The following is a 12097-nucleotide window of genomic DNA, read 5'->3' as shown; positions in this document are numbered from 1 at the left end:
CGTCGCCCCGTCCAAATCTCCACAGTACCGGAGTCAGGCTGCCAGGGTTAAGTCCAGTGGCGTGCCGGCGCGACGCGCTTGCGGGGAAAGGGAAGATTTGGTGACATCCTGCTCTGCTTCCAGATCTTGTCCACAATGTTTTCTGACTTTCTCATCAGATTCGCACCACGTTTGACGGTTCGCTTCCATCCGAACCGACTCCCGACGCTTCCAAATGCTAGCCAGACCTCATCTAGATGTTGACATCCAGATGCTAATATCTAAATGCCCGGATCTGACAAAGTTCCGTATGTACGGAGTAACTTCCAGCACACAATGCATCCCTGAGGCATATCCATCTGTCACTATCCTTCTGTCCCCTTTACCGAAGGCAAACATCTTCGTTCAGGAACAATGCCATTTTGGTTTGGTCATCAGCTCTCATGTCCCCAGCCATTGGTGCTGATTGGCATTTTCCGTCCGGGAAATATTGAACATGTGCCATCTGTTACCCCCAGAAAAATGGTGATGCTGGCTCGGATACTGGACATGACGATTCAGAAGCCCTGCTCCTCAACCACGCGATTCAAACACCAAATTCCCCACGTTCCATCCCAGACCAATATTCTTTTCCACCTAGTAAACATATGCAAGTTCCAGACCACGTCGACGGTGGCGCAAGCTAGCCTTAATCCAATGCCAAAACATGAACGTCCATGGGCAAATGGACTGCACCTTGTCGCTCTGACAGCCGAGTGGCCCTCGTTCTTCTCATGCTTTGATTATCTTGTTCCATGAAGTTCATCATTCTTAATCCTTTGTTGGCCTTCATGTGTTCTCGGCGTTTTACATGCGATTGTCCTGAGCCATGTGCTGAAAATTCTACTAGATTGAAGATTAACCATTCACTTGGTTGCACAGCTTTAGCTCTCTTGTTACCTTGGCGATTCACCATGTCGAATTCATTCTCCTTGACGACCTGAATATCCTTCACATTCGCATTCTGATCCTTCTGAGTCACTGATTCCTCGATCAGCCTGGTGAAGAAGCTTGACCTCCTTAGACAAAGTGGAGGATTTCGTGTGAAGGCGCCCTTGGGCATAATCGCTTTTCCATGGAATCCTCATTTGGAATCGCGATGATAGCGGGGACTGTAATTGATATAGATCACACGCGACGTCGAAATTCACTCTTACCCTTTGTTTACCTACATCCTACACTCACGATTCGTTTACCTACCCTACACTGACGATTCGTTTACCTACATCCTCTGCTCACATTTCGTTTTCGTACATCGTATACTTGCGCCTAGTTTACCGGCACCATATACTCATGCTTATCGTTTATCCTCCTCATCACGCTTGTCTGATCCCTACCAACTTCGCAAACAACCTCTCACGTCAAACCTTCTAAAACATTCGATCGTGGCTGTCTACGAGACCCAGACGACCTCATGAACACTAGAGCCATGATACCGCCGGAATTTCACCCCGATATTGAATCCGCGTTCAACCTTGACTATGGGATTGCCGCATTACCGGCCGTTGCTGGCATCGTGTCCAATGTGTCGATGGCCGATCAAACACTGTTCTTAAGCCAGGACAACATTATCGCACGTGGGGTTATTGCTCTCTCAGTCTTTGGAACCCTGTCACTTGTGGCCACTTTCCTTCTCATTGCCTACATGTGCAAGGGAATGCTCCACCACTTTTACAGGGTCGGTACGTTGGCCGGTTACAGTCAGTCGGCCTCCCTCGTGCTGAATCTTCTGCTCGCAGACTTTTTCCAAGGAGCCGCTTTTGCCGTCTCGTGGCATTGGCTTAGGATTGGCGCTGTTCTCTCTCCCAGTCGAACATGTGTTTTCCAAGCCGTCTTTATCCAGCTCGGGGATATTTCGTCAGGAGGGTTCTCAGTGGCCATTGCCCTTCACACCTTGTATTGCCTTCCGGTGATGGGGAGGGCAAGAACCCTTTCCGGTCGGTGGTTTGTGGTTGGAATTGCCTTCACTTGGATAGTGTCGATCATTCTGACCGTGATTGGGCCTGTGACTCATGAGCATTCCTTTTTTGCACGGGCTGGGGCTTGGGTATGTTACATTTGCTTGTCACCTTTAGAGCTACGCTGACCAGGAATTAGTGTTGGATTTCCGATCGATATGACACCAGTAGACTGACCCTTCATTATCTCTGGGTATTCATCTTCCAATTCGGCCTCATCCTCGTCTATAGCATTGTCCTCATCCGACTATTCCGGGTGTCCAACGATAGGAACAACTTCCTTCATACCACCGATCTCGCTAGCCGAATCGCACGGAACATGGCTCTTTATCCAGTCTTTTACTGTGGTCTCACGATTCCTGTGGCTGTCGTCCGCATGGTTGCTATGTCAGGATCCACAGCGCCTACTGGATTATATATATTCGCCGGCTGTTGCCTTACATCAATTGGCTGGGTAGATGCGATCCTGTATGGGTGGACACGGCACCTAGTTCGATTCGACAGCCGTCCGTGGCGCCGAGATACGAATTCAGCCTCGCGATCCAAACCGTCATCGGGTTCAGGAGTGGCGACCCTCCCACCAACTCCTCGCACACCTGACGTCCCTCTTATACCCCTCTCCAATCATTCCCACTCCTCCATCGACGGCCGGGAGTCGTCATCAGATGTTGGTTCTTCGTCCGTGAACCACCAGGCGATACCCACGACGCACAATCCCGACTCCAGGGGGGTTTCATTTGTGACGGGGTCATCCGCCGATCTCGCCGCTTCTCCGTCCAGTCATAATGCAGATTTCCTTCCGCCTACTTCGTCTGTGAATCACCAGCAGATGTTCACAACACAGTGTCATGACTCTAGGAGGGTTTCCTTTGTGACGGGGTTATCCACCGATCTAGGAGCTTCTTCGTCCGGCCATCATGCAAATGCCCTTCCGCATAATGTCCCCGCTCGGACAACTGTCATTACTGGTGGCGCGGAGAACCATACGGCATGTGATACTAATTCGGGCATCACACAGCCTTCTCAGGCACGCTCGACCACACCAAGATTGTCAAGGTTATCGGATTCGAACTCACCAGACATGCACGTGTATATTGAAAAGACGGTCGAAGTCACTATAGAAGAGGCGTGAGCCAGATTATGCACCTCATAAATATGGAAGCTCATGAAGAGGCGTTTTGGAAGGGGCTTGTTTTGTCGGCGTGGGAAGGACCTCTTTCGCCAGCGTGAGCGGGACGGTACAGTTTGAAGGGAAGTGTGCTGAGTATGGGATATGGATCGATATGGTTACCGTCTCCAGGTGTGAGGAACCTTTGAATGGTACCGCCATTCGTCTAATTAGCATTGTCCTTGGCGTTGTTCACTTGGTGATGGCGAGGCAGATTTAGGTGCTATGAAGAATACGCCGGATGTGAATTCCACAGCACAACTCGGAGGAAGGTGGCACGCAATCAAATGGAGTGTGGATGTACAATAAAAAATGATCGGCTTTTATGGTCTCTAGATGTAATTTTGTGACCTCTCTCTGCTCAAACTGACTTGCCGAGTGAGAGATATATCGTAAGAAACCATAATCGCTGACATCCCTGTCATGTCCGATATGTATGGATATGGTATCGAGCAATTCGTCAAGGCTCCATTTCTCACCATTATCCATATAACCAACTTCACATCTTGAGCCCGCGTCTACAGCCAACGAATCCACGGATCCTATCATTAACGCGGAGCGTCAAACCTCCTTTATTGAGCGACTAATGGGTTAAAGGGGCATTGAAGCTATCTCGGTGTTAGACCTTGGCGTCAAATTTTACTCCTGCTCCGCTTCGAACCGGATGTTCGCGGCGCACTCGGCTTTATACAACGACTTCTTGTGAGCTAAAGTCCGAGCTGGTTGCATGAAGGACTCCACATCGAATTGGTTATGATGAAAGCGCGCACTCGAGTCCTGACCAAAGGCCAGTCAAGTGGTGGCTGTGTTACGTGCAAGTGAGTCTAATCTATTAATGACTACAGACTTGCATACTTATGGATTAGAGTAGATCCCGCAAAGTCAAATGCGACGAAATTAAACCACAATGCCTTCGGTGCTTTCAATCCCGGATACAATGCGGAGGCTATTCACCAAAGGGCATGCTGCCAGGCGATAACAACATCAATACTTCTGGCGCTGTTTTGGCTGCTTCATCCCAAGACCCAAATAATTCAACAGCGTTCAAAGCCCATCTTGATCCAGCCTTACTATCTCATATCGGATTGAACAGTCTTCTGGAGTTTGATGACGCTTTTTGTCCTGTTGGTCAAAAAGCATGGAAGCATGTACTTGAACGTTATGCCAACGCTTCTCCTGGCGCAAAAGCTGCCTGCATAGTGTATGGCGCGGCAAAAGAGCTGCAAGTCCTGTCGCATGACGTACTGTCTCATCTCGAAGACATATACTCCCAGTACTACGGGTCGGCTGTGTCGCTGCTACGAAATGATGTGGAGGATCTTGCTACACGCCTCCCATCGGTTTTTACCACTTGTCTGGTACTGTGCTCCGTTGAACTGCTATTTCGTCGAAGGCAGAATGCTCTGAAGCATATCAACGCAGTGTTTCAGATGGTTTACACAGAGTGCCACTTCTTATCCTCGCCGTCAACAGATACCAACCCCTACCCCGATGCGATGAAGTTACACCCTGAAATCGCTTCAGATTTCCATCTTCTACTTCACGTCATTGACATTCAGATACTCTCATACACAAACGGCACTCGGTTGGCATCAATGGAAGTATGCCCATTAGATGCTCTCGAACGGTACATATTAGCGCAGGATGTCGATTTGTTGGCCGAGGGAGATATCATACATGTCATTCACGCTTCGTATGCTTTCGTTGCGGAAACTGCTCGTAATGCAGCTGGTACTTCCGCAGGAAAGTTGGTTCAAGATAAAAATCGCCTGCTCAACATGTTGCAGCAGGGAAATTCCCTCCTCGACTCTTTGTTACTTGATAAAGCATCACTCCCACGATACACAAGTCGGAGAATCCTAAGGAGCTTTTGTCTAGCTCTCTCCGCTCTTCTCGCAAACCTTTTCTGTTTATACGAGGAGGCATGGACCTTGGAGAGCATGAAATTCGAGCATATCATCACTTCTGCGGAGGAGCTGCTGGCCTCAAGTAATCTTGAGAGCCGTAGCACTCGTGGACGTCAGGAAATCAGGTTCGTGCCTCAACTAGGGATCATCCCTCCGCTATATCTTGCTGCACTCAAACATCGGAACTCGGCATGGAGGCGAAGAGCGATCAACTGCCTTCGCCAGGCAGGAATCGAAGGTCCGTGGAATGGTGCCATGTCCGCTGCATTAGCTGAACGATGCATGGAAATTGAAGAATCAACTCCCGATCAGATTCCCTCTGAGAAATCAATGGTCAGTTTATGCTTTGCCATGGACGACAATGGAGAGAACGACGGAAGGCTGTGGCCGTCTTCAGCATATGGCAGTACAACGATGAAAATCATCCGTCGTCTTCAGCCTGCTGCTGTTGTGGACGCGTTGCTTCCCTCGTCAGCGCACTTCAAAGCCTTATCGGTAGACGCACGTCATTCTTTGGATCCGAAAGTGTGGGAACACTGGCAAAAGCGGATCGAATTTGGCCCGACAGGATACATATTGGGGTAGAGTGTAATGGAGACAACAACGTCAGCCTTGACAAATTCCAACGCCACATTTTCCAATTGCTTTCCCTGCAGATCGGATGCTTCCTGATGAGTGATAACCCCTGATTGATGCCAAGGCGCTATCTCGGTCTTCACATGCAGGGATCAAGTCGGGCCTCCTGGGGTAGATCAATTCAGTCCATTCAGTGCAAAGTCAAGGTAAAATAAAAGAACGATGATTCAAGCTAGTATAAATATAATAAATATCCACCGTCATTTGTATACTTCACTTCCACTCTTCTGCCTCACTTGTTACTTCCAATATGCATTTCCTCACTCCCTTGGTCTTTCTTTTCTCTGCCGTACCGTCAGTCCGGTCTCTGGATTCATATCAGCCATGTCCCTTACTTGGTCCCAGATTCCCTCTACCAACCGGTTTACCTACATCTAAACCTCTACAGGCTGCTCTTATGAATCTCACAGCTGCGCTTGACGCGTTGTCCACTGGCGACAGCCACGACTTCACAGCAACGACAAATACCACATCATTCAGCGTAGCCCTGTTCTCCTCGGACCCTTTATCAAACGCCTCTTCTCCTTTCTTTTATCAATATCATCACACTGCTTCCAACTCAACTGCCGGCCCAATTGGCGTACGAGAGGTGAACGCTGATAGTGTCTACAATGTCGCCCGCATTACCTCAGTCTTTACTGTCTATGCATTCCTTGTCGCCGCTGGAGACACTCATTGGCTTGATCCGATAACCAAACATGTCCCCGAACTTGCTGCATCCGAAGGAAGCCAGCCTGTGGAGAGTGTGAAGTGGGAAGATGTACGACTCATTGATCTAGCGAGTAATATGGCTGGCATAGGAAGAGATGGTAAGATTCTGCGCACCCCAGAGAATGTTTCCCGCGTACTAACAATCACCACAGCGACCCTCGATAGTCTTTCGAACAAGTCGGTCCCGAAAGCTCTTGCCTCGATCTTGCCCACCAAAAACCAACAACTCATTTCTACATTTTCCAAAAATCACCGAGATTTCCTCAAGCTCATGGCAAAACGAAGACCCGTCAATCTCCCATCAAGCACCCCAACCTATTCAAATGCAGCCTTCCAGCTTCTTGCTCTAGCAGTAGAAAACATCAACAGAAAACCTTTCAACACTACCTTCGACCAGAGTTTTTTACAACCTCTCAACATGCGTTCGAGCACACTTGGTGCACCAAACAATACCAAGAACGCTGTTATTCCGACCAACGAAACAGTTAGTGGTTGGGCGGATGGAAGAATCGATGAAAGCACGTAGGTCTTCCATATGCTTGAATTATTCGGGTTAAAGTCTTATGCTGGAAACAGAGCCTTAGCAGCAAACTTTATGTACTCAACAGTAACCGATCTGTCCAAAGCTGGCCGCGCAATTCTCCGCTCAGAGCTTCTCAGCCAAGTTTCCACAAACCGCTGGCTAAAACCCGTCTCACAGACCTCGAATGCCGCCGATGATATCGGAGCACCTTTCAGTATCTATCGGGCAACCCTCACTGGAAAATCCACCGGCGCACTTGTACCCATTTACACTCAGTTTGGCGCTCAAGGCCTTTATTCATCTTACTTTGGTCTTGCACCTGATTGGGGTGTGGGCTTTGCCATCTTATCGGCTGATACGGCTGCCCCCGCTGATCTCAACGCACATGCTGACCTCATCTCGACATACCTGCTCCCAGCATTGGAAAAGTCAGCCATCCAACAAGCTTTTCTGAATTACGCTGGTACCTACAACTTCGGCGATTCGAAGCTACTCATTACCATCGATGGACTATCCGGACTCTCACTCACGAATTGGACCAGCGGTTCCAAAGATCTCAGAGCTGCATTTGCTGAGTTATACTCCATTCCATCAGACACTCTTGACTTTAGGTTGTATGCGACGAATCTCGTGGATCAGACGGCGCAAAGTAGCAGAAAAGCCTTTAGAGCTGTGTTGCAAGATATAGCCGCTCCAATTGATGCTGGCACGCCGACTTGTATTACGTGGATGGACAGTCTGGATAAGTTTGTGTATAATGGGGTTAGTTTGGATGAGTTTGTTTTTGAATTGGATGAGAAAGGGATGGCGATTGGGCTGGATATACCGGCTTTGAATATGACGTTGAAGAAAGGGAATTGATCGAATTCCAAATAGCATTGGGCGTGGGAAAGCTCTCACTACCGGTCTAGCTGAATCTGATGAACTTCAGATCTTCAAATCTCAACAGCTACTCAATTTTATCATATTCTCCAGCTGGTCTTAACGTATCCAGCAGTCTGGCGTATTCTAACAATAGCCGATATAAATAGACACTCATATCCTGTAATCGTAAGGCCTTGTGCTGCCACTCCCTGCCTTGCTCTGCAATCTTCCTTGCTGCTTCTATTCCGACATCTGTTAAAGCGAAATATCGCATTACCTCAGGCAACTCATGTAGACTGAGGCTTATTGGAATATAGTGTACCCATGGTACAAGCCGGTCATCATGCCACTCCCGGAAGATGGTTTGTTTGAGTACAGCTGACCGGGACCGCAACAGTGTATAGTACCGTCCAGAGAACGAGTTCCCGTCCAGGTCAAAGAGAAAATGATTTTTGAAGGCTGTACCATATCCTTCACGCTCTTCTAGGTGGAAAAACCCCTTCTCTTCATCACAAGTTGCCCCTTCGCATTGGATGACGTCGGTGAATTTGGCGTCATAGAGTTGAGAGAAGATCTCATGGGACATTGTCGGGACCCAATTCCCAGGTTTGCTCTCGATTAGGAACGTATGTGTGGAGTTATCAAGGCTATTAACCAATGCGATGAACCGCTGTCGATGATGGGATTTCCATGTACTAGCTTGGTGGCTGCCGGTAGTGGAGCCTGCCCAGTACAGTCGATTTTTTTTGTCTGACCAGGGAGGATCATCGTTTTCATTGTAATGTCCCTGGCTATATAAAGCACTGTAGAATGGACTCGGATAGAGTATATCAGAAAAGGTAGAAGGCTTCGCTTGGGAGAACACCGGGACAGCCGAGTTTGTATATATGAAAGTCTCTGGTGAATCAAGGAATCCATGGAGAGACTTGAATTCGGGATGCCGACAGAGATCCGTCTCGTGATCTGCATGCTGGACAAATGGCAACCCAAATGTGTCAAGTGGGGTTCGAGGATGAGATGGTGAATATACCCCTTCGCATGACTCAACCATGAGGTCCCAGTTCGATGTTCGACTGGAGTCAAAGAATTGAACGTCGTGTTCGACCTCAGGCTCACGAGAAAGCAACACTCGGGGCTCATCGAGTTGATTGATTGTCATTTGTAAATCGGGAAGCCCGGCACCTCTTAGCATGGAATCGAGTTCATTTCCAATCCATCCACTGTTGCCGAGACCAGTCAAGCCTTCTTTGAAAGAGAAGGTCATGAGTCTGGAATCCGGATTGGTTAACGCGTCCTGAAGATTGGTCCTCAATTGAGCCCCACTGAACTTCCAATATGGTCGAAGAGACTCATCAATCGAGTCGAAGTCGTCAATTAGGGGTGAGAGGCGTTCGAGGGCAAATGTGACCCACCCATCAAACCCTTCCGGGGGAGATCTTCCATATCGAGCTCGGTAATTCTGACGAGCCTCCTCCACGGTAGAAGACTGGCGCGTTAAGACTGAGCTGAAGTCTTCTGTGAACTTTTGGATGAGAATCTCGATCGGATGCTCGCTGACTTGCAAAGGGGATTTTAGGACATGCGTGATATATGGAGTAGCGCCTAGACAAAGTAAGAGAACGAATATGAAAACCGCATGCCGCGCGTTAAATGACTTTGTCGCGAAATGAACAATTTGATAAAGCGCCAGTACTGCCGGAACTACAGGATACAACGCTTGAATTCCATTAAAAAGAGGATAGTAAGCAGCGCAAAAGGAAACAGTGGAAATTATTGTAGCGGCCTCGACCAAGACCTCCTTATTTACCTGGAAAGCTTCAGTACTCAGACGAATCATGGACAAAAGTCAAACCGCAGACGTACAATGTAGAGCAGAGAAGCCCACGACAAAACTTTTAGAACACTGGCCTCAACTATATCAACGACAGGCCGGTCCAACTCTATTGCACCTCTTGACCCAATAACGACTGAAAGTGCAAGCACAGGCGCAATCAACAGTACACGCAATCCTACATGTCTAATGCCACCTGATAGCCGTTCCTTCCCTGAGTTTTTTTTTAGGGCGTCTATGGACCTCGTGATGGGTATGTATATTGCAAGCTGGGATGCAAGAAAGGACATAGACAGGATAAGCTTGGGACCTGAGGGATCGCGCAACAAGCTGAAGGAGGAGACGATGGCAATCGGAGTCGCAGTCCAGAATGACCGGAACAAGTTCGATATGTTTCTAAGAGAAGAAAGCCATGAAGTCGATACATTGGTCCATGAGGGGAGGCCAGAGTCGTTCAGAAACAGACGGTAACCCATTAACGAAAGGGTTAAAAGTGGCTACGACGAAAGCAATGCGTCAGAACAACGTCTCACTCTGTAGAGGATTCATACACTTATCCAGCCAACATCCTCAATACCACGGAAGAGGGAACTGGCACTGATACCTGTCGCCAGCGCCGTTGCTTCCGCGGGAGATAGTCGCAAATCAAAATCTGCGACTGGTATCTCCACGAATCTTCTGGACTGCCACAAGACCGATAATAGAGTCCAGCAGAAGAACTCGGAGTACATTTCGGTTTCGAAGCCATTGTTCAGTCGAAGCCCGATATTCGAGACAATGCATACGGCCGTAGCAATAAAGACAAGATTAACCCGGGAGGAAAGGCCAAAGAAAGCCATTGATAGCCAAACCAACTGAACGAAACATGTAAAATCATGGGACTCGCATATGAGATTCTAAACGAAACCAAGGAGAGATTGACACCGTCGCGGAATTTGGGGAGGGTCTCATGACAGTAAATAGCAGTCGGCCAACATGGGGTTACTACATGGCTTCACCGTAAAAGCCTTCAAGCCATTGATATTTATAAGCCATTAGCAATTAGCATACGTGGCTGAGATAACATGGGCTAAAAATAGTGGAGGGTACCTCGGGGATCCGGGTCTCCCACTAACGATGCAACCACTGGGTAATTAAATATTTCCCCGCAGAAGCCTAGTTAATGCTGTTGTAACAAGCACTTGCTCCGCGGAACCCAAGGACATGGATGGGACAACTATGCAAATCTGAGTTTCTAACCCTCCACTCCTCCTATTAATTACAGCAGCTGTTCTAAACGTCACACTCTATCCACGACGCTTATTTACTGACCCCTAGCAGTTCTGAAAGCCACCAAATTGATGTTCCACTGGAGGGGAATTCATTAGACTGACCCAATCCCCAACAAGTCCAAAAAACATGTTTGATTTTAGGCGATCGTTGACTTGTCGGGCGCCGTTAAATCGGATATGTAAACTGGATGCTAGTCTTCTTTCTGGCTTTTCCTACAAGATTTCTATGATTATGAATCTTTAGTCGTCCTAATTCTGTATTGTCAAAGTTTTCTGCCTCCCCCTGAGGCGGTTTGATCGCAGAAGTTGCGAGAACCACTTTCATGCCTTGAGGAACTCAAGGTCTATGCCGCCGCTTTGCCTTTAGGAACTCAAGGTGCCTTAAGGAACGAAGCCTCCGGGGGGGACGAAATTGAGTTACGTTTCTTGGCATTCCCCCAACCATCACCACCATCACAGGCAGGCCCAATTCGCTCAAAAACAGCATAATACCAAAAAGTATACTCTTTTCCTAACTAAGCAACTACTAGAGGTCTGTTTTGGTGAATTCTCCGCCGCGTTCTGGTTAAGATCGTGGGAACTGTGCATAGGGGAATGCCAAGAAACGTAACTCAATTTCGTCCCCCCCGGAGGAAGTGACTCAAGGTTTATTTACCTCAGCAAGCTCAGGCCATCGTGGTAGTGCCTGAGGCAACGAACCGCGCTATACCTAATTGGTATGGTCCTCTACCAAATAGCCTGAGGATCCTGTCATTGATTTTCGGCCTGAGTCGAGATCGTTTGTATGAGAGCAATTTAATCACTTCAACCTCGTTTTCCTCCACAACGAGCTATCACACAGTAAAATTGACACGTTCAATCGAATCCTCTATCGTTTCTTGACAACCCAGTGAAACTTGGACGATTTCAGATCGAACCTCCTCTCGGCGCAGCGTACGACTGAACCCAACGTCTCCAGAGAGCAGAGAATAGCTACGAACTGGTACTCGAACTGCGGTGGTTGGTTGACGATTCTGATGCAATTTGGTTCCTTACATATCAGCATTTTTTGCAAGCCACAAGCATCCGGAGTGGAAAAAATTCAAATTCTAGATAAAGTATATCTTGCTGCACAGCCCAGTGAATTTAAGGGCAATTATAATAAGTCCTTGTGTTGTTATTGAAGAATATGCAAAAGTGAGGTTTCCAAAATCGTGAAAAACACATGAAA

At 48.0% G+C, this 12097-nt stretch overlaps 5 protein-coding genes across 5 annotated transcripts; 3 read left to right on the top strand and 2 right to left on the bottom strand.

The window, feature by feature from the left end:
• Window positions 1–444: 444 nt before the first annotated feature.
• P152DRAFT_141557 (uncharacterized protein) lies at window positions 445–1257 on the bottom strand. Its single transcript, XM_033673856.1, has one exon. The coding sequence runs from the start codon at window positions 1079–1081 to the stop codon at window positions 668–670; it is 414 nt and encodes a 137-aa protein (XP_033531494.1). The 5' UTR covers window positions 1082–1257; the 3' UTR covers window positions 445–667.
• A 175-nt stretch (window positions 1258–1432) lies between these two features.
• Window positions 1433–3108, top strand: P152DRAFT_451526 (uncharacterized protein; the record flags this gene model as incomplete). The annotated part of the gene is made up of 2 exons (XM_033678234.1): window positions 1433–2065; window positions 2116–3108. The coding sequence occupies 2 exons, from the start codon at window positions 1433–1435 to the stop codon at window positions 3106–3108; spliced, it is 1626 nt and encodes a 541-aa protein (XP_033531493.1).
• Window positions 3109–3658: 550 nt separating this feature from the next.
• On the top strand, window positions 3659–5675 carry P152DRAFT_516289 (uncharacterized protein). Its single transcript, XM_033682940.1, has 2 exons — window positions 3659–3962; window positions 4016–5675. The coding sequence occupies exons 1-2, from the start codon at window positions 3898–3900 to the stop codon at window positions 5634–5636; spliced, it is 1686 nt and encodes a 561-aa protein (XP_033531492.1). The 5' UTR covers window positions 3659–3897; the 3' UTR covers window positions 5637–5675.
• A 188-nt stretch (window positions 5676–5863) lies between these two features.
• P152DRAFT_141539 (beta-lactamase/transpeptidase-like protein) lies at window positions 5864–7826 on the top strand. Its single transcript, XM_033673855.1, has 3 exons — window positions 5864–6496; window positions 6551–6920; window positions 6975–7826. The coding sequence occupies exons 1-3, from the start codon at window positions 5938–5940 to the stop codon at window positions 7780–7782; spliced, it is 1737 nt and encodes a 578-aa protein (XP_033531491.1). The 5' UTR covers window positions 5864–5937; the 3' UTR covers window positions 7783–7826.
• On the bottom strand, window positions 7763–10484 carry P152DRAFT_440852 (uncharacterized protein). Its single transcript, XM_033677680.1, has 3 exons — window positions 10168–10484; window positions 9649–10113; window positions 7763–9592 (listed from the first exon to the last, which is right to left on the bottom strand). The coding sequence occupies exons 1-3, from the start codon at window positions 10453–10455 to the stop codon at window positions 7871–7873; spliced, it is 2475 nt and encodes an 824-aa protein (XP_033531490.1). The 5' UTR covers window positions 10456–10484; the 3' UTR covers window positions 7763–7870.
• Window positions 10485–12097: the final 1613 nt, after the last annotated feature.

The sequence above is a fragment of the Eremomyces bilateralis genome (assembly GCF_010015585.1).
Source record: "Eremomyces bilateralis CBS 781.70 unplaced genomic scaffold P152scaffold_21, whole genome shotgun sequence".
Taxonomy (NCBI): domain Eukaryota; kingdom Fungi; phylum Ascomycota; class Dothideomycetes; order Eremomycetales; family Eremomycetaceae; genus Eremomyces; species Eremomyces bilateralis.
This window is presented reverse-complemented; position numbering and strand designations above follow the sequence as displayed.